General features: G+C 39.1%; 1 protein-coding gene across 2 annotated transcripts in view; it reads left to right on the top strand.

Moving 5' to 3' along the window:
* ENPP3 (ectonucleotide pyrophosphatase/phosphodiesterase 3) overlaps nt 1-22,713 on the top strand; it is a 97,341-nt gene that overhangs the window by 63,655 nt on the left and 10,973 nt on the right. For both annotated transcript variants that reach the window (XM_070074616.1, XM_008263526.4), the window contains 5 exons: nt 1,827-1,914; nt 3,210-3,388; nt 4,897-4,945; nt 7,096-7,250; nt 22,259-22,394. In XM_070074616.1, coding sequence (XP_069930717.1) covers nt 1,827-1,914; nt 3,210-3,388; nt 4,897-4,945; nt 7,096-7,250; nt 22,259-22,394 — 607 coding nt within the window. The remainder of the gene's footprint in view (nt 1-1,826; nt 1,915-3,209; nt 3,389-4,896; nt 4,946-7,095; nt 7,251-22,258; nt 22,395-22,713) is intronic.

Raw genomic sequence — 22,713 nt, 5'->3', positions numbered from 1 at the left:
TGCCACAAAGGCAATATGCAACTTTAAATGGGGTTCAGAGAGCAAGAGTCATAGAGGTGACCTTTGAGCAGAGACTTGAAGTGAAGGAATCAACCTTTCACGTATTCAAGGAACAAGTGTCTCAGGCAGAAGAAATAGCCAGGACAAAGGCCAGAGATGGGCTGTGCCATAAAGGGACCTTCATAAGCAAGTGGAAGGATGCTGGCCTGTGGTTGCTGCTGATTTGGAGGGCAGGAGCAAGTGGATCGCTGGATACATTAAGTCTGAAATATTTATTGGACATGCAAATAGAGATGCTGAATAGACAATTAAAGAGAGTCTACCCTAGAGATTAAAAAATGAGTCTGAGACATTAGAATTATTTAAAAGAATGTGACTTCATAAGATCCTTAAGGATTGAGTGTAGGCAGAGAAGGACTAAGTGCCAAATGTGGGGCACTTTGACTTGAAGAGGTTGGGGAGGACAAAGTTACTTGTGAAGGGACTGAGAAGTAGAGCCCCCAGAGAGGAAGCAGGAAGACCAGGAGTGTGTGGTGCTCAAAAGCCCGGAGGAGAAAGGGTATGGAAAATCTGTGAATAAAACACAGTTGATACCCTCCTCCCATCTCCAGGATAAACCTTCGTGGTTTTTGCAATCTGGCTGTCTTATCTAGTTCCCTGTGTCATACTCACCACACATCCCACACTTCTTTCTAAGTGGAAAAAACAATGGGTTACACCAATGAATATATTGCCTCTTTTTTAAAATATTTGATTATTTATGTATTTGAAAGAGTTACACACGGAGAGAAGGAGAGGCAGAGAGAGAGCAATAGAGAGGTCTTCCATCTGCTGGTTCACTCCTCAATTGGCTGCTGAAGCCAGGAGCTAGGAGCTTCCTCCGGGTCTCCCACGGGAGTGCAGAAACCCAAGGACTTGGGCCATCTTCCACTGCTTTCCCAGACCATAGCAGAGAGCTGGATCAGAAGTGGAACAGCCAGCACTTGAACCGGCGCCCATATGGGATGCCAGCACTGCAGGTGGTGGCTTTACCCACTACACTACAGTGCCAGCCTCCAATATATTGCCTCTTAACGTTGTCTTAGTAAGTTATATCTCTTTGTAAGTATGTATTTGAAAAGCCTTTTTATTGATTAGGGCACTATATGATAATTAAATTAATTACTGCTTTAAAAAAAAACCTATACCTCAAGTTCTTTGCTGATTATCTTGGGGAAAAACTATGCCTACTCCTGTAACCAAAAAAGAATCAATTGTTTATGACTGATACTTTTCCTCCAGTTATTTACAATGTAAAACAATTAGATATCTTGTGAATAAGTCAGTTAATATTAATACATGGAGTATAAAAAAGTTTTTCATCCCAAAGGTAAAAGGGAGTAATCAGGTTAAAAAATTCTGTGAAAATTGAGTGCTCAGTCATGTCAGCATTTTTCATCATGTATTAGCATATTAGAGCAATGATGTAGAAGGAATATGAAAAGACTATCTGGTGCTATATATTGAATTTCTAATACATCCCATCTGGATTTTGCAGAATTATACTGCTGTGGGCTGTCTACTTTTACATGTGTCCACCCAATCTGTTGACATATGAGGTGCTATGGAAGCCAGTGTAGAGAAGTAAACACAGCAGGGCTTATAATGATATAACATCACAAGTGGGAATGATTAAAAAATTATTTTCAAATCTGAAAAACAAAAATCCTTGCAGTGGCCTAAGATACAAATACAAGAGTTGTTACAGATGGGAAATTGTGTGTCTCATCCTATACTTGTGTTTGAGTTTAGATGATATCTAATAATAGGATGCCTTTACCACCTAGGCTATATTTTTGGCACATGGACCCAATTTTAAAGAGAAAACTGAAGTTGAACCATTTGAAAATATTGAAGTCTATAACCTATTGTGTGGTAAGTACATTTAAATAAATTCACTGGCAAGATGTGGAGAGTTTTCAGTGTATGTCCATTGAAATTTGTTTTAAATTGAATCCCTGAGGCTGACTGCTGTGCATTAAGAAAACAGAAAATAGAAATGATAATGAAGAATGGTTTATTATTCAGAATTATTCCACTAGCTGTAAGAGTAAATTCTTTTCATTTTACTAGAAATAATAAATTTTAGTTCTCAGGATACCAAGTTCTTCTGGTATCTAGTTGCTATATGATAATTTAATTCAATCAAACATAGAGAAATAAAGTAACACCTGAAACATTTCAAAGCAGGATAAACACATCTAGAAAGACAAATATTTTCTTATACTGGAAATTGGAAGGCTTCTGGAATAAAAGGATGCTAAGAAAGTCCTATTTGGATAGAAACTTGTTATTATGCTCAATGGTAAGAAACTGTAAAGAGCTAAGGTTTTAGGGAACCCAACCCCCTTCCTACATGCTTGCCTCAGATCATTGCAGTAAATCATTTTCCTGGGCAGGCCAATGAGAAAATGATAATTTCACTGTTAGCTTTAGGAATTTGAACAAAAACATGCTCACAATTGTCTCTTTTCATTGGCTTGTGGAAACGATACAATTTAGAGATCAGAAAGTATCCACTTCAAAAATAATGTGTTATAACCTTAAAAACTTAAATTCTTGATTTCCATGGCTGGGTTTGTAGCCAGGCTTTTTACAAAGGTGACTAGAAGGAACTACATAGTATTCCAGGAGAGATGCAGTAGGTGGCAGGCAGCAGGAGACACTTAAAAGGCTATGCTTATAACATATTTGCCTGTTTTGTTTTGGTAGAAAATAACCAGAACAAGCTATCTAAATAATAAGCAGAATTAACTACCTTAATTCTTTAAAGTATCTGTCCTTAGAGAATTTTCACACGACCAAGCTCATATACCATAAGTAAGATTGTATTTAACTTCTTAAGTTAAGTAAAGTTAAATTTAGTTAAATAAAGACCAAAGTGATCATTTAAGCAATGTAGCTTTTCTCTGGAGGAACACAAAGAGTTCATGAAAGTTCCAGTGACTCTTCTGCAGCAACTGTTCCTATTCTTTAAAAGACAAGACATGGGAAACTATGGGGTCAAAAGTCAAAAAGATGAATGGCACATGCTGGACACAACTGCATTGCAGCAGAATTTCTTAAAGGAATGAAAGAGTGTAGGTGTTTGCTTTCCCCACCCCCATCTCCCATTTAAGAATTGGATTCTTCCAATTTAAAGTTATTTTGAACTTATTTTTTAAACACAGATCTTTTACGCATTCAGCCAGCACCAAACAATGGTACCCATGGTAGCTTAAACCATCTTCTGAAGTTGCCTTTTTACGAACCAACCCATGCAGAAGAAGCATCAGAATCGTCTGTTTGTGGCTTTACTGCTTCACTGCCCACAGATAGTCTAAACTGCTCATGCTCTGAACTGCAAGACGTAAGTAACAATTTTGTGCATCCGTAAGTATGCAAAGGGACAAGCTCCTCCCTAGCCCAAGTGACTGACAACCAAGTTTGTGTTCTGGCATGGTGGATATTCACTAAGTAAATGTCTGTGATGTCTTTGAACCTTGTCTGGAATGAAAGATTATAATGTATGCATTAGAAGATAAAGCCTGTGAATATGCTTTGTAAAATGGAAAACAGTTGTTCATTCCGTTGTGAGCTAACTGCCCTTAACCATTCAAAGCTCTTTTTGATTTCCTTCACAAACCATTCATCTTACAGTTTAAGAATCAGATGGTCATACTCAGTTATCTAGAGCAGAAAGAACTGCGAGATTGCAGGTATTGTAACGTGGCATCAGATGTACCACTAGGGAAGTTCCTGGGGGTATTCCCTTGAGTAGCAGTTGAGGGTTTCTATCAGGAACACCTGGAAACCAGCTGACAGCACCAGGGTGTCTTGTTGGCAGATCAGGTTTTGGGCTGAGTTTAAAAGCAGGATTTCAGGCCCTGAGAGACTCTCAACTAAGTGAAGTTCCAGAACTAGATGGGCCCCCAAGGGCCAGAAGTCAGTGCAGATCAAAATACAAGGGCAAAGCCGACCTGTGAGAATCAGTGCACCTGGCTGAGGTTGGGATTTTAGAATGAAATTGGACCCCAGTAATCAGCAGGCTAACTCAAACATCAAGGTGCATTTGATGCCAAGTTCAAAATGTGGTTGGAGAGCTAAATAAACACTGCTGCCTCAGGTAAGAATTGTTGCTTACAGTCAGGGGTCAGTGAAGACTTTATATTCTTTAATCCTCAAAATAATGTTCACCTATAAATAAATAACCAACCAAAGAGCCTCAAAGGGGCAAAGCTTTCCAATAAAGATTAATCTACAGTTAATGTCACAGTAGGGTATGGATTTCCTAGCCAGTAGGAATGGAACTGACATTAAAGATCACAAAGCAATCACAAAGTGGGCATTTCATTTTGTTCCCCATTTTAGAGTTAAAGAGGCTCAGAGAAATTAGGTAAATTTTCTAAAGTCATAGAAGTTTACTCCATCTGGAAGCAACCCCCTTCCTATTCAACGTGTGGCCCTGGACCTGCATCTGCATCACTTTGAGACTGCAGAGATGCAGTATCTCAGCCATATCCCAGGTTTACAGAATCAGAGTCTGCACAAAGCTCTCTAGTGACTTGTTTGCAGATTCATGTTTGAGATGCACACTGGGACAGTGTCATGCAACTCAGTTGTTTCCAGCTGTGCTCAGAATGCTTTGCCCCGGCTCAGTGATGTCTTGGAAACTCCTACCCCCAAAAAAAGATGCAGAGTAGCAGCAGCATCTTCGTGTTCATTAGTGGCAGAGTGAGAATCTTCATACACGTTAGTCCAGTTTCTTCAGTAGTCAAATGCTTCAGGAGCTCACTATAGAAATAATCTTGATCCTCCACAAAAATATGTGATGTTACTCTGACTTATTTCTTCCCTTACCCCCTCCTTATCTTACAGAATGAAATAGAAAGTGTGAATCAAATGCTAAATCTCACTGAAGAAGACAGTAAGTCAACAGGAAACACGTTAAATGTTTGATGGTTAGAAGAAACAAAACACCATTTTGTTCCTTCGAGATTCTCCAAAATAACATCACGGAAGTTTTTAAATACAAGGACCTTATAAGGAAACAGGAAAAAAACTCCCCACAGATCTAATGAGCACAGTAGCAAATATGGGGACAACTACAATGACTCCAAGAACAGCCAATTCCTTGAAATTGTGGTGCCTTGTCTATGTTCCCCTATTTTGCTTCTCATACACAGACATACCAGATTGCCTGAGTCTGAGTTCTACCTGTGCTGCTTCCTTGCCGTGTAACCAGGGGCTAATCACTTAACCTCCCTCTGCATGCCATTCTTCTAACCTATGATAACTGTACTCATCTCATGTAGTTGTAAAGATGAGGAGTTGATCTACAGGAAGAATGTACAACATGGCCTATGGGAACATTTTTATTACCTATTACCTTAAGCTTAAAAAAAAGATTTTATAAGGTGATAGGGAGACCTAGATAGGCAGACAGAGAGGTCCCATCCACTGATTCACTTGCCAAATGTCAGCAGCAGCTGGGCCTGGGTCAGGGACCAGAGACAATAACTCAACCCAGATCTCGCACATGAGTGGCAGAGGCCCAGTCACTGCCTCCCACAGTCTTCATTGGTGAGAAGCTGAAGTCAGGAGTGGAATCCAGGAGCAAACCCAGGCACACTGATGTGGAATTTGGGTGTTTTAACCACTGTTCTCACCAGTTATCATTTTTAAGTATCCTTGAATTAAACTTACTGTTCTTCAGTTTCATCACTTACAAGATGGGGATATAGTTATCCCTTATTATTCATGGAGGATTGGTTACAGGACCCCTTTTGGATAACCACAATCTATAATACTTAAGTTCCTTATATAAAAATGGTATAGTATTTGTGTACAACCTAAGCACATTCTCCTGTATACTTTAAATCATCTCTAAATTCCTTATAATACCTAATAAAATATAAATTCTATATAAATAGTTGATATACTCTATCGTTTAGGGAATATGGCATGAAAAATTCTACACATGTTCAGTGAAGGAATATTTCAATCCACAGTTGGTTGAATTCATATAATGGTATACAGGTAAAAATAAATAAATATATCAGGACATCATCTTACTCCATTCAGGCTGCTATAAAAATATAAGCCAATGACTTAGAAATAACTGGAAATTTATTTCTCATGGTTTTCAAGACTAGGGTACTGACAAAGTCAATGTCTAGGAGGGCCTGTTGTCTCAAAGGTGCTGTCCTGTCCTTGTGACTCCATGTAGCGGAAGAGACAGGAATCTCTCTGGGGTCTATTTTTTAAGGGTGTTAATCCCATTCATGAAGGCTCAGCCTTAAGTGATAATCACCCACCAAAGTCCACACCTACAAATACCATCATCTTGGAGGTTAGGATTTCAAAATGAATTTTGAGGAGATGTAAACACTCAGCTAATAGTAGACATACTTTTTATAAAATTTCAGTATCTTTTCTATGACCATCATTGAATAGATTACCTGTGTTATAAATCGTGAACTGAGCAGGCTTCAGATCCTTGCTCAACCTCTTGGTTGGGCAAGTTTTGTATCAAAGCCTGGTTTTTGTGCTATCTGCAGAATGCAATTAGAACACCTATGTCAGGGGCTGGCGCTATGGCATAGTGAGCTAAACCTCTGCCTTGGGCACCAGCATTTCATATGGGCGCCAGTTAGTGTCCTAGCTGCTCCTCTTCCAATCCAGCTCTCTGCTTATGGCCTGAGAAAGTGGTGGAAGATGGCCCAAGTGTTTGGGCCCCAGCACCAATGTGAGAGACCCAGAAGAAGCTCCTGGCTCCTGGCTTCAGATCAGCCCAGCTCTAGTCATTGTGGCCATTTGGGGAGTGAACCAGCAGATGGAAGACCTTTCTCTCTGTCTCTCCCTCTCTCTTTCTATAGCTCTGCCTCTCAAACATATAAATAAAATCTTAAAAAGCGAACACCTACTTCATAGTGTTGTTATAAGAAGTAAAGAAAGTTAAGGATATAAAATATGTATCAGAGTACCAGACACATAAGCCATCAGAGAGTTGTAGTTGTATGCATATGAAACATGTGATGATTTCACCAATTTTTAATTTTGTTCTTTTTATTTTAGTAACAGCCACAGAGAAACTAAATATGCCATTTGGGAGGCCTAGGGTTATACAGAAGAACAAGGAGCACTGTCTCCTTTACCACAAAGAATATGTCAGTGGCTTCGGAAAAGCTCTGAAGATGCCCCTGTGGACTTCATACACAGTCCCCAAGCCAGTAAGTGTCTCAAGTCCTTGACCATGTAGGCTGAAAAAAAAAGGTAATTCTTACTATTCTAAGAGCTGAATTTGTTTTGCAACAGAGTTTGTTTTGCCAGGATTTCCATGGACTGTAGCATGCATGACAATGTCCCAGATATTATATAAAGTTTCCGTAAGTGCTCTGTGAGTGCAAAGAGGAATGCGTTGTCTTTTGCCTGGAGAAATTAGAGTGTTGACAGGCCAATTGGCCAATCGGTAAGGCAACTGGAAAACAACATCTCAAACAGAAGCCTCAGGAAGTACAGAGGCGCTCATTCGCTTGGTATTCCCCAAGAATATGATGGGTATCCCTAGAAGGTGATCGTAAAATAAAGGGTTTTGTATTATTTATGTAACTGTCTGCTGTGGAAGGCACAAAGAACAAAGCGTAATCCTTCTGTGAAAGATCTAGCATTCGCTGACACTGCAGCTCACTTGGCTAATCCTCTGCCTGTGGTGCCGGCACCCCGGGTTCTAGTCTCGGTCGGGGCACCGGATTCTGTCCCGGTTGCCTCTCTTCCAGGCCAGCTCTCTGCTGTGGCCCAGGAGTGCAGTGGAGGATGGCCCGGACCTGCACCCGCTGGGAGGAAGCACCTGGCTCCTGGCTTTGGATCAGCACAGCGCAGCCATAGCGGCCATTTGGGGAGTGAACTAACGGAAGGAATACCTTTCTCTCTGTCTCTCTCTCTCTCTTTCAGTCTAACTCTGCCTGTCAAAAAAAAAAAAAAAAATCTAGCACTCTATTTAAATTCAGTCTAGATTTGCATGTATAAATGTATGATACCAAATGTCTCTTCAAACTGAGGTGAGAATCCACTTCATTACATCCTCTTCCCTCTTCACTGTCTGGGAAATTCTGTTTTACTGCATAATGCCAGGGTAATTGGCTACCTATCAGAAAGGAAATATTAAATCCCTTCCTCACACTCTACATGGCATCAAATTGCTGGTCCATTTATAGACCTAAATACAAATATCAAATCCATGCTTTCCGTATGCCCTTGGGCTACAGAAGAATTTCCTAAGATAGAAGAATAAAAAATATTTCAGGGGAATTTGATTATACTAACATTAATGTGTGGGGAAATATATACAGTTATGGATAAAACAATATATTTACAGCATTTATAAGAAACAAGTAATGAATGTCAAGAATAATAATTAAAATTCAGAATAGCTAAAAATTTATACCAATAAACTAGAAAATGGCAAGCATCTTAGTTAAATGGATAAATCATATGAGCCAAAAAATTGAACCTCAGTAACAATCAGGAAAATATACTTGTAAATTAAAGCAAAGCATTAAAGTCTACCAAAAATCAGTGCAAACACTCCTTCAGGCATAGATGGTTTTATTTACTGTATACCCAGCACAATAGAGCTTCCCCATGGAAGCTTATCCAATGGAATGTATTGGATTAATTAATTCCAGTAATTATTGTTGAAGACTTTTACTAACAAAGCTATACTCTCAACCAGAAGCATAAATAAATAATCAAGAAACTGTTTTTACAGAGGAAAAATCAGTATTTTAGATCCAAAGACTGATGACAAACTAGCTATTACTAATCTTGCTAAGAACACTATCTCTTTTTATGGAAAAGAAACAGTTGGTTGTATTGGTTTATCTACTCTTCTTGTTCCAATTCAAGATTTTTGGAGAAAAATAAGCAGATTTGCCACTACTAATTAAAGGTTTGTGTGTTCTGGAAGTCATCTCTAGTGCTGACAACAGTTCAGTTGTGTTGCTGGTAACAAGAGTACTAATGTTTATCTCCCAGTGTGGACAAATATTGTACATTTACCTGAGTTCATACGAATGGTTGGTGGCAGCATTAATTTCTTAGAATGCACAATGTTCCATTGTTAGTGATTTTCTTTAATATACTATGTACCTTAAAATGATTTCCACTTTGCTTTTGAGGGGGACAGCATCCTCAAGATTAGTCTTGTTATTAAATTCTCTTTTCTGAAAAGTCCAGATCCAAGAGATTGTATGGAGTAAAGGGGAATGTTTATGTTTTTAATGCTTTCTTCTTCTGTCTTGCATGCCTGAATTTATATGAGCTCGGGCGGAAACCAAAGGAGGAGGGATTTTTAAGTGGGCTCAGACTAGGAGTTCAGTACAATTCTTCTTTGTTATTGTTTTAAAACTAGCTTTTTTGTTACCAAAAGTTCCTGTCCATTTTCTGATCCCACAGAACTACTTGTGTATTTCTTCCTCCATGTGACAGGATGGAATTCTAGCAATTTTCTGCTTTCCAATTCAGAAATTATTCTGTTCATGTGTTGTGGCCTAAGAAAATTATATACATGGATGGTGTAAGATTCACATAAAATGTTGTAAATCAGTTCCATGTTAAAAATCAGACTTCAAATAAGCACTTTGTGAAAATTGGACCCAATTGGCCTGTGCCTTCAAGTTTTATAGCTTTTGTTTTTCTTTGGTTTTGGTGGATTTTCTAATTTCTGCTGTTATCTCAGAGGAGTTCCAAGGAAGTAGATGTGATTTGAAATCACGGTCCTACCATTTCTTCAAAACCATGAAAGTTGGTCAGGCTCATTTGGTTAGGCATAGGTTATGCTTCTGGGATTGCTCAATAGGAGAATGTGCAGCAATTTTTATGTTAATAAATGAAAAATTGAGAAGAAGAGCAAGAATTGTGGTTATTGTTTAGAATTAAAAACTTAAAATCAATATGAAATTAAAGGATTTTTTTCAGAGAAGAACTATCTAGTGCATTTTGAAAAATGTCCCTCTAGCCTCAGAGAAAAATGGAATTAGGGATGGGCATTTGGAGCAGCAGGTTAAGACACTGCTTGGAATGCTCACATCCCCTATGGGAGCGTTTGGGCCCAAGTCCAGGCTCTGTTTCCAGTTCCAGCTTCCTGCTAATGCACCTTCTGAGAGACAGCAGGTGATGGCTCAAATGCTTCGGTCCCTGCTGTGCACACGGGAGACCTGAACTGAGTTCCCAACTGCTGGCTTCAGCCTGGCCTGGCCCTGGCTATTGTGGGCATTTGAGGAGTGACTCAGCTAATGGACAATTTCTGTCTATCTGTCTCTGTCTCTGCGCTTTTTAAATTAAATGATGAACATAAATGAATAAAAATCCTAGAAAAGTGGGTTTCAAGATAAGTTCATTTTGGTGCAAAAATTTTTTAAATCCATGCATAATTTTGATAATATGCATTATCCATGAACTTTTTTGAGGACCCTTCATATGCATAGATTCTAAAATTTTTAAACCAAAGAAAACTGAGGTTTTAATTCTATTTTTATGAGCCTTTTGTGGTACTGTCATCTATAATGTATTTTTATATAATGTATTTTTATATAATTAAATTTTTAAGAGCCCTTTTTTTTTCTAAGTCTTAACACTGATATTATCAATCATGATGTTAACGTGCATTTTCTGTCTAAAAACTAGGAACATTGCTATATGTTACATACTCAAACTATGAAAAACCATTTCCCTGTAGGGAAAAAAAATCACACAACCAAATATTTAAAAGTGTATGTAGTTATTTTCCTTACCATAAGACAAGATGTAACCATTCAATCTTCCAGTAAATGTTAGCTTTTATATAAGCCCACAGGTAAACATCTAAAACTTCAATAAAAATAATTGTTCCTCTGTTTAAGCCCTATTTTGTCCCACGGCAGCTAGATAGAAGTAAAAATATCCCATCTTCTTGTCTGTGCCCATCATTTATTTCTCTTGAAGAATTTGGGAGGTAAGGTGTTCAGATTTTTTCTGAATTTATGAGTTCTATTTATTGTTTTTCTGGCTTCTTATTCTTTAACTTCAAGCTCAAGGGTACCCTGAAAAGATGACAGAATTAAAGCTGTAGGTGTTGGGGGGATAGAAGCGGTGGTAAGGGTTCACTTTTGCCTTCTTTCTTTTTTTTTTAACATTTATTTAATGAATATAAATTTCCAAAGTACAGCTTATGGATTACAAGGGCTTCCCCACCCCCCATAACTTCCCTCCCACCCGCAACCCTCCCCTTTCCCGCTCCCTCCCCCCTTCCATTCACATCAAGATTCATTTTCAATTCTCTTTATATAAAGATCAGTTTAGCATATATTAAGTAAAGATTTCAACAGTTTGCTCCCACATAGAAACATAAAGTGAAAAATACTGTTTGAGTACTAGTTATAGCATTAAATCACAATGTACAGCACATTAGGGACAGAGATCCTACATGAGGAGTAAGTGCACAGTGACTCCTGTTGTTGACTTAACAAATTGACACTCTTGTTTATGGCATCAGTAATCACCCTAGGCTCTTGTCATGAGCTGCCAAGGCTATGGAAACCTTTTGAGTTCACCAACTCTGATCATATTTAGGCAAGGTCATAGGCAAAGTGGAAGTTCTCTCCTCCCTTCAGAGAAAGGTGCCTCCTTCTTTGAAGACATGTTCTTTCCACTGGGATCTCACTCATAGAGATCTTTCATTTAGCTTTTGTTTTGTTTTGTTTGGCCAGAGTGTCTTGGCTTTCCATGCCTGAAATACTCTCATGGGCTTTTCAGCCAGATCCGAATGCCTTAAGGGCTGATTCTGAGGCCAGAGTGCTGTTTAGGACATCTGCCATTCTATGAGTCTGCTGTGTATCTCGCTTTCCATGTTGGATCGTTCTCTCCCTTTTTTATTCTATCAGTTAGTATTTGTAGACACTAGTCTTGTTTATGTGATCCCTTTGGCTCTTAGTCCTATCATTATTATCAATTGTGAACAGAAATTGATCACTTGGATTAGTGAGATGGTATTGGTACATGCCACCTTGATGGGATTGAATGGGAATCCCCTGGTATGTTTCTAACTCTACCGTTTGGGGCAAGTCAGCTTGAGCATGTCCCAAATTGCACATCTCTTCCCTCTCTTATTCCCACTCTTATATTTAACAGTGATCACTTTTCAGTTAAGTTTCAACACTTAAGAATAACTGTGTATTGATTACAGTATTGAACCAAAAGTATTAAGTAGAACAAACAAAAAAAATACTAAGAGGGATAATGTATTAAGTTGTTCATCAACAGTCAGGGCAAGGGCTGATCAAGTCACCGTTTCTCACAGTGTTCATTTCACTTTAACAGGTTTCCTTTTTGGTGCTCGGTTAGTTGTCACTGATCAGGGAGAACATATGATATTTGTCCCTTTGGGACTGGCTTATATCACTCAGCATAATGTTTTCCAGATTCCTAACAGGGATCACTTTTCAGTTAAAATTTAAACCCCTAAGAATAATTGTGTGTTAATTACAGAGTTCAACCAATAGTAATAGAACAAAAAAATACTAAAATGGATAAAATATTACATTGTACATCAACAGTCAGGACAAGAGCTGATCAAGTCACGGTTTCTCATAGTGTCCATTTCACTTCAACAGGTTTCCCCTTTGGTGCTCAGTTAGTTGTCACCGATCAAGGAGAACATATAATATTTGTCCCTTTGGTACTGGCTTAGTTCACTCAGCATGATGTTTTCCAGATTCCTCCATTTTGTTGCAAATGACCGGGTTTCATTGTTTTTGACTGCTGTATAGTATTCTATAGAGTACATGTCCCATAATTTCTTTATCCAGTCTACTGTTGATGGGCATTTGAGTTGGTTCCAGGTCTTAGCTATTGTGAATTGAGCTGCAATAAACATTAATGTGCAGACAGCTGTTTGTTTGCCAATTTCATTTCCTTTGGGTAAATTCCAAGGAGTGGGATGGCTGGGTTGTATGGTAGGGTTATATTCAGGTTTCGGGGGAATCTCCAGACTGACTTCCATAGTGGCTTAACCAGTTTGCATTACCACCAACAGTGGGTTAGTGTCCCTTTTTCCCCACATCCTCTCCAGCATCTGTTGTTGGTAGATTTCTGAATGTGAGCCATTCTAATTGGGGTGAGGTGAAACCTCATTGTGCTTTTGATTTGCATTTCCCTGATTGCTAGTGATCTTGAACATTTTTTCATGTGTCTATTGGCCCTTTGGATTTCCTCTTTTGAAAAATGTCTATTGAGGTCCTTGGCCCATCTCTTAAGTGGGTTGTTTGTTTTGATGTTTTGGAGTTTCTTCATTTCTTCGTAGATTCTGGTTATCAATCCTTTATCTGTTGCATAGTTTGAAAATATATTTTCCCATTCTGTAGGTTGCCTTCCTGACTGTTTCTTTTGCAGTACAGAAACTTCTCAATTTGATGCAATCCCAAATGTTAATTTTGGCTTTGAATGCCTGTGCTTCTGGGTATTTTCCAAGAAGTCTTTGCCTGTGCCAATATCTTGAAGGGTTTCTCCAATGCTCTCTAATAATTTGATGGTGTCGGGTCGTAGATTTAAGTCTTTAATCCATGTTGAGTGAATTTTTGTGTAAAGTGCAAGGTAGGGGTCTTGCTTCATGATTCTTCACGTGGAAATCCAATTTTCCCAGCACCATTTATTGAATAGACTGTCCTTACTCCAGGGATTGGTTTTGGATCCTTGATCAAATATGAGTTGGCTGTAGATGTTTGGGTTGATTTCTGGTGTTTCTATTCTGTTCCAATGGTCTATCCATCTGTTTCTTTACCAGTACCATGCTGTTTTGATTACAACTGCCCTGTAGTATGTCCTGAAATCTGGTATTGTGATGCCTCCTGCTTTGTTTTTCTTGTACAGGATTGCTTTAGCTATTCGAGATCTCCTGTGTCTCCATATGAATTTCAGCATCATTTTTTCCAGATCTGAGAAGAAGGTCTTTGGTATCTTGATTGGTATTGCATTGAATGTATAAATTGCTTTTGGGAGAATGGACATTTTGATGATACTGATTCTTCCAATCCATGAGCATGGAAGATTTTTCCGTTTTTGGTATCCTTTTCTATTTCTTTCTTTAAGGTTTTGTAATTTTCATCGTAGAGATCTTTAATGTCCTTGGTTAAGTTTATTCCAAGGTATTTGATTGTTTTTGTAGCTATTGTGAATGGGATTGATCTCAGAAGTTCTTACTCAGCTGTGGCATTGCCTGTGTATACAAAGGCTGTTGATTTTTGTGCATTGATTTTATATCCTGCTACTTTGCCAAACTCTTCTATGAATTCCAATAGTCTCTTAGTAGAGTTCTTTGGATCCCCTAAATAATCATATCATCTGCAAAGAGGGATAGTTTGAGTTCTTCCACCCCAATTTGTATCCCTTTAATTTCTTTTTCTTGCCTAAGAGCTCTGGCTTGAACTTCCAGAACTATATTGAATAGCAGTGGTGAGAGTGGGCATCCCTGTCTGGTACCAGATCTCAGTGGAAATGCTTCCAACTTTTCCCCATTCAATAGGATGTTGGCTGTGGGTTTTTCATAAATTGCTTTGATTGTATTGAGGAATGTTCCTTTCAAACCCAGTTTGTTTAGAGTTTTCATCATGAACGGGTGTTGTATTTTATCAAATGCTTTCTCGGCGTCTATTGAGATAATCATATGGTTTTTCTTCTGCAGTCTGTTAATGTGGTGTATCACATTGATTGTTTTGCGCACATTGAACCATCCCTGCATACCAGGGATAAATCCCACTTGGTCTGGGTGGATGATCTTTCTGATGTGTTGTTGCATTCTATTGGCCAGAATTTTATTGAGGATTTTTGCATCTATGTTCATCAGGGAAATTGGTCTTTAATTCTCTTTCAAAGCTGCATCTTTTTCCAGCTTAGGAATTAAGCTGATGCTGGCTTCATAGAAAGAATTTGGGAGGATTCCCTCTTTTTCTATTGTTCTGAATAGTTTGAGAAGAATTGGAGTTAGTTCTTCTTTAAATGTCTGGTAGAATTCAGCAGTGAATCCATCTGGTCCTGGGCTTTTCTTTGTTGGGAGGGCCTTTATTACTGTTCCATTTCTGTCTCAGTTATGGGTCTGTTTAGGTTTTCTATGTCTTCCTGGTTCAATTTAGGTAGGTTGCATGTGTCCAGGAATCTATCCATTTCTGATAGGTTTCCCTGTTTGCTGGCATACTCCTTGTAATAATTTCTGAGGATTCTTTTGATTTCTGTGGTGTCTGTTGCTACGTTTCCTTTTTCATCTCTGATTTTATTGATTTGGGTCTTTTCTCTTCTTTTTTTAGTTAGTTGGGCCAATGGGGTGTCAATTTTGTTTATTTTTTCAAAACACCAGCTCCTCGTTTGGCTGATTTTTTTGTAATTTTTTTTTTATTCAATCCTGTTGATTTCTTCTCTGATTTTAATTATTTCTCTTCTCCTACTAGATTTGGGTCTGGTTTGCTGCAGATGTTCTAGATCCTTGAGATGCATTGAAAGCTCATCTATTTGGTGTTTTTCCAATTTCTTGATGTAGGCACCTATTGATACAAACTTTCCTCTTAACACTGCTTTTGCTGTATCCCATAAGTTTTGGTATGTTGTGCTGTTATCCTTATTTACTTACAGAAAATTTCTGATTTATCTTATAATTTCTTCTATGACCCACTGTTCATTCAGGAGCATGTTGTTCAATCTCCATGTGTTTACATATGCTCTAGGGATTCCTGAGTTGCTAATTTCCAACCTCATTGCTTTATGGTCTGAGAAGCTGCATTGTATGATTCTAATTCTTTTGAATTTGCTGAGACTTGCTTTATGGCCTAGTATGTTGTCAATCCTAGAGAAGGTTCCATGTACTGCTGAGAAAAATGTAAATGCTTTATGTGTAGGATGAAAAGTTCTGTAGCTATCTGTTAGAACCATTTGGGCTATAGTGTCGTTTAAATCTACTGTCTCCTTGTTGATCTTCTGTCCTGTTGATCTGTCTATTTCTGAAAGTGGAGTATTGAAGTCCCCCAGTACTATTGTATTGGGGTCTAAGTCTCCCTTTAAGTCCGTTAACAAATCTTTTAGATAGACTGGTGCCCTGTAGTTAGGTGCATATACATTGATAATTGTTATATCTTCCTGTTGAATTGATACCTTAATCATTATGTAGTGTCCCTCTTTGTCTCTCTTAACGGTTTTTGTGGTAAAGTTTATGTTGTCCGATATTAAGATGGCTACGCCCACTCTTTTTTCATTTCTGTTGGCATGGTATATCTTTTTCCAGCCTTTCATTTTCAGTGTGTATGAATCTTTGTTGGAAAGATGTGTTTCTTGTAAGCAGCAAATAGACGGGTTTTGTTCCTTAAGCCAGTCAGCCAATTGGTGTCTTTTAACTGGACAGTTCAGGCCATTAACGTTCAATGTGACTATTGGTAAGTAGTAACTTTGCCCTGCCATTTGCCAAAGATATTTTCTAATATATGTTTTGAACTTCCTTTGATCTTTTGCTGTGAGGTTTCCTTCCTTTACCTTCTTTCATATTGATGACCGTGTTTCTGTGTTTCTGTGTATAACACATCTTTAAGCATCTTTTGCAGGGCTGGACAAGTGGCGACAAATTCTTTCAATTTCTGTGTGCTGTGAAAGGTCTTTATTTCACTTTCATTCACAAATGAGAGCTTTGCAGGATATAATATTCTGGGCTGGCAGTTTTTCTCTCTTAGTTCCTGGGCTATATCTCACCATTCCCTCCTAGCTTGTAGGGTTTCTGATGAGAAGTCAGCTGTGAGGCTGATTGGAGATCCTCTGAGAGTAATCTGACATTACTCTCTTGCACATTTTAGGATCTTTTCTTTATGTTTCACTGCGGTGAGTTTAATTACAACATGGTGTGGTGAGGACCTCTTTTGGTCATGTTTATTAGGGGTTCTATGAGCTTCCTGTACTAGGATGTCTCTGTCCTTCTCCAAACCTGGGAAATTTTCTGCTAGTATCTCACTAAAAAGGCCTTCTAATCCTTTCTCCCTTGCCATGCCTTCAGGAACTCCTAGAACCCAAATGTTGGGTTTTTTAATAGTATCCTGAAGATTCCCAACAATATTTTTTAGATTTCTAATTTCCTCTTCTTTTCTTTGGTTTGGCTGTATATTTTCCTGTTCTCTGTCTTCTAAGTCCAATATTCTCTCTTCTGCTTCACCCATTCTGTTTTTAAGGCTCTGTAATGTGTTTGTCATTTGATCTATTGAATTCTTCATTTCATTATGATTTCTCATCACTATCACAGTTTCATGTTCTACTAGTTGTTTCATTTCATTTTGATTCCTCCTTAATATTTCATTTTTGTGAGAGATTTTTTATCTTGTCCATTAAGGATTTCTGTAGTTCAAGAATTTGTTTTTGAGAACTTCTTAATGTTCTTATCAATTCTTTGAGATCCGCTTCTTGCATTTCTTCTATCTCATCATCTTCATAATCTTGAGTTGGGGTGTCTATTTCATTTGGGGGCATCATAGTGTCTTCCTTGTTCTTGTGACCTTGGTTTCTGCATTTGTTGTTTGGCATATTGGAGATATTCTTTGGTTTCTTCGGTGTGGTGTTTTTTCTTATCATACTGTGACTCTAGATTAAGTGGACTGTCTGCTTTTGGTGGATCCTTAGAGGCTGTGAAGGGTGTGGCCAGAGAGCTCTGTTTGGTACTTCAGGGTTAAGGGTGTGCCAAAGGTGACTCACCCAGATTGTTCTCTTGCTCGCTCGCTCGCTCTTTTTTTTTTTTTTTTTTTTGACTCTGTTGGGACGTAATTCCACACAGCTGAGTGCAATTGAGGGTAATTGATGTATGAAATCTGGCCCTTGTGGGTATTCGTCTGCTTACCCCTGGGACCACACAAAGAGTTTATGCAGCCCTCAGTATGGTCTCAAATTTCTCTGCAGTCTCTCACCAGGTTGCCCAGGTTACCGAGTTTGTGTACTCAGTGAGTTCTCTCTCCCCCGCCCCTCAGATTTTCAGTCTCAGTTCGTTAGCTCCACACTTTCACTAGGTCTTAACCTCCTGTTATTTCTCCCCACCAGAGTCAGGTTTTTCTGCTTGGCTATTGGCGGGCGCCGCTTTACATACGTAAAATGGCGCCTGCTCTTTGTCTTGCTCAGCTTTGTAAGGTGACTGGAGAGAGAGGCTAATGTCTGTGCCGGTTCCCCTTATTTATTCGTTTTTTTCTTTCTTCCAGTCAGCCTGGTGAACTTTCCCCAGTGGGGCTTCAGGCCTAGTTCCCTGTAGGCTCTTTCTACCTTTCCCTGCCAATGTCTCAGGTTACCGAGGTTTTTGTCTCACCTCCCCTTCCAGTGCTGGCATGCAGACTCTGAGGCTCAGCTTCTGCAGCTCGGCTCCTGCAGCTCTCTCCCTGTAGGTCCTCCGTGTCACATCCACTAGATCCGGAAGAGTTTCCTCTGCAATTTTTTCCTGAGGCTACAGTAACTCCACTTTAATTAAACCATCTTTTCCCGGACTATCGGTGCGCACCCTCACTATTCCGCCATCTTGGCTCCGCCTGCCTTCTTTCTTAAAAAATAGCATGACCGTACCGCCCCTCCATCCAGCCAGAGAGCTGCCTTCTGTATAATCTCACTTCTTCCAGTCTTATGCACTTACATTTTAGGGCAGCGAGATTGGTACATGAGAAATAAATCTGGGGTGGGTGTTTGGCACAGTAGATAAGACACCACTTGGGACAGGTTCCATATTGAAGTGTCTGGGGTAGAGTCCCCACTCTGCTCCCTGTTCTAGCTTTCTATACTGTGTGCCCTGGTTGGCAACAGGAGATGGCTCAAATATTTGGGTTTCTGACACACATGTGGGAGACTTTGATTGAGCTCCAAGCTCCTAGCTTTGGCCTGGCCTAACCCCAGCAGTTATAGGCATTTTGGAGAGAGATCAGTGAATGGAAGACCTCTCTCTGTTTTTCTGCCTCCCCTCGTCCCCACCTCCATCTCAGTGCCTCTCAAATAAATAAGTAAAAATTAAGAAATAAAACCCAAATTTTCCAGTGAGCAGAAAGACAGAAAGATTTTTGTTGTTTGTTTTAGTACTTGCATATTAAAGCTATCCTGTTCCATCACCCCCAACCCAAAGTCAGTACCACCTTGAGACAATGTTAAACATTTTTCCCAGCGAAATTGTTCAAACACAACTTTTGCAACTGCAGTCTCATTAAAAATTGCAGTAAATATCCATCTTTAGCACTGTTGTAATTTTAACTGTTGAATATAGCATCTCAGTTTCATTATGGAAAATGCATCTGAAGCTACCTTTCAGTATTAAATATTTCTTCAAGTAAACCCTATTAACATTGAACCTGAGAAACATTGGAGTAAAATGATAAAGATGTATGTTAGGAAATACCAAATTCACAATATTCCAGGCATCCATGGACCTGACTCATCACCCTTTGATAATCGTCATTCCCCATTTTATGAGGTACCCATGCGCCCCTTTATGCAGGTGGAGAAAACTGGGCTTTTGGAACTGTGTACAGTGATACACTTTTGGAATAATACAGATGAGTGGTTTTAGCTTTCCAGACTCTGGCACCTGAAGGAAAGTGAAATAAACAGTGAGAGACCCTCTACTGCCTTTAACACAAGTATCTTAATCTTTCTTCCTTCACTTCCTGTTTGGGTGGATGGCTATCACTCTGCCACTTCCAGAGAGAGAGAGAAAGGAAGACTCTGACTTTGTGTGACTCCAAGTGTTTTTATTCTGACTATATACACACACACACACACATTTATTGTATGTTTTAGACATCATTTTTAAAAGATTTTATTTATTTATTTATTTATTTGAGAGGTAGAGTTACAGAGAGAGAGAGAGAGAGAGAGAGAAAGGTCTTCTATCTGCTGGTTCACTCCCCAGATGGCCACAACTGCTGGAACTGTGCTGATCCAAAGCCAAGAGCCAGGAGCTTCCTCTGGGTCTCCCACACTGGTGCAGGGGCCAAGGGCTTGGGCCATCTTCCACTGCTTTCCCAGGCCATAGCAGAGAGCCGGATCAGAAGAGAAGCCGCTGGGACTTGAACCTGTGCCTCTATGGGATTGTGGCGCAGCAGGCAGAAGCTTAGCCCATTACATCACACCCCAGCCCGTGACTATATATTTATTTGGTAGTTTAGCTGACTTTAGAATTTGAAAAATAGTTTTTCTTCCTGGACTGACTCTCCAATGTGTTTATATTTTCCCTACTTTTCCATTTATTTGTCTTAAGTCCACTTTTAGAGATATCTCTTCCCTTCTAGATCTTATTGAATATTTTATTTCTGCTGTGCTATTTATAAACCCCCAGAGGTCTTTCTGTTTTCTCTTTCCTTTTTATCCCTCTCTGTTCTTTCTTTATGGATGTCATATGTATTCTCAGCTTTCTGATAGTTTTCTTCTACTCCCTGCATTGTCTCTTTTAATTTTTGGATCCTCTTTCTCTTACCCTAGCCAAATTTCTAGAGGTCCTTGGTGCTTAGCTTGTGTTTTCAGGGTGAGGCACTAAACTGCCTGGCTGGCATTCTCCAGCTTAAAGGCTTCATTACAGGTTGGTCAGGAAGAGAACCAGGCATTCAGTTAGGAGACCTGTTTGTAGGGATCTAGTTTTCCCATCCTTTCAGGCTGCCTTGTTTTCTACTTGTAATTTGACCCAGTGTTTATGATTTGCAGGCTACACAAGACAATGAGCCTGGAGAAGAGTCTTTGTCATTTAGTATGTAGAGTTCTCTGTAATTCCATTGCTCTCAATATAGTACACCTTTTCTTTGCTGTGCCTTGTGTCCCTTAGTCTGATTGTCCCTCTGGTTCAGACTCTCCCAAGAGTAAACATTCTGTCTGACTTTTTACAGACTTTCAACCTATCCTCTTATTTCTAGCTGTAGACACACACACTGTCTTTAGGGGACTCCAAGTTCTACCCTTCTGGGGCTCTAAGGTAAGAATCTGATTCTTTGCTCTTGCTCCAACCACAGGTCCTTGGTAGTCAGTGCTTACTGCTAGAAATCAGGTTACTATTCATATGCTTCCCTGTTTCTGAACATTTCCTGTCATATCTTATACGTCTTCATAATTATAGTCCTTTTAATGAGGTCTTAGAAGAGAGCAGATATAAATGTATGTGTTAAATCAAGTTGAGACCTTTACCCAGCCTCTGTAATGATTCCCATCTGGAGCAGTGCAGTTATGTACGGGAGTCCAGTCTCACCTGGTTTTTTCCTGGACTTCCCTCATCTTCAGCTCCTGCCTACCCTGACCTATGGCTGTAGCATGCAGTGGACATACCTTCTCCTTTGTGAACTGACTTCGCACATTTTGGATATCATAGGATAGCTAAGTTTTGCTTTCAGTACCTTGCAGTGAATAAAGAAGGAAGACTCTAACTTAACTTTTTAAAAAATAAATTATTTCAGGTTTTATTAAAAAAGGCAATCTATTGTGAATAGTAGGGGGTATATAAGTAAAAATCTGGAAGATATAAACAAACGGCAAAATATTCATTTGATTAAATACTAATCAAAATATGATGATTGTGTAATACAGAACTGCCCTAAGTACTTGGGTCAGGCAGTACATTTACAGAATGCTCCCTGGTAAATAAGTCATTGTGCTATTCTTCAAATAGGATTACAAATATAATTATAAAAATATATCTCTGTATTTCATGATGAATGAAGCATCGGTGAAGGTTTATTTAAATTTCAAAATTAGTATGTTTGGAAAAAGTACAGCTCCTTCGAATGAATCTTAAGTTGATTACAAGTTCTTGTCCAGATGAAAAATAATACATCTAGTTCATTGTGTATTTTTACAATAAATTATTTATATTTTATTTTCAATTCTTTTTGCAAGTAGGACATACAGTGTATCACCATATAAGAGCTAGAACTTGAGAAGGGCTTGACTTTTTAGCAAAGCTCCCATTATTCCTCCGCTCACAGTTCAGATTTTACTCTGCAAATATTCCTTTCCAAGGTGTATTTGATTTGACCTCATGATGTCCTTAACCAGAGGTAACCACAGAAAAAAAACACTGCTGAAGACACCCAGTTCCATTGCTTGCGTAGACCTGATTCACTAAGAAAATAGGAAGAGGTTAAATGAAAAAACACTCTAGGGAAGTTACGAACCATATAAGGCAGTGGGTGAGCCACAACTGTAGGCGTAATTTTTTTCTCTTTTCTCTCTCTTTCAACAGGGAGACACATCGCCTCTTCCTCCCACTGTCTCAGACTGTCTGCGGGCTGATGTCAGGGTTGCTCCTTCTGAGAGCCAAAATTGTTCCTTTTATTCAGCAGACAAGGATATCACCCACGGCTTCCTCTATCCGCCTGGTTAGTGGAACTCTTTTTTAGAGCAGCAGCTTAGAAAGCCCTCATCAGCTGGATGTGGGCATGTGCCTTAAACATATACTCCCCAACCAGACTACCCGCTGGGGTGAGACTAGCTGCCCAGCGGGCTTCCAGTGGTTGTGGGCTGGACAGAGGCAACACAACAGCTATAATAAAGACTAATAAATTTTGCCATGGGAAACACAACATCAGCTCTAATATGACCCAGATGCTCAGAGAGTTTGGCGGGTTTAAGTTTAACTTTAAAACTGAAGATTCTTTTGAGAGGGATACAAGCATCTAAAAAAAGCTTTTTTTTTTC

This window comes from Oryctolagus cuniculus, chromosome 5, assembly GCF_964237555.1.
Source record: "Oryctolagus cuniculus chromosome 5, mOryCun1.1, whole genome shotgun sequence".
NCBI classification, from domain to species: domain Eukaryota; kingdom Metazoa; phylum Chordata; class Mammalia; order Lagomorpha; family Leporidae; genus Oryctolagus; species Oryctolagus cuniculus.
The sequence above is the reverse complement of the archived record's forward strand: the minus strand, read 5'-3'. Positions and strand labels throughout refer to the sequence as shown.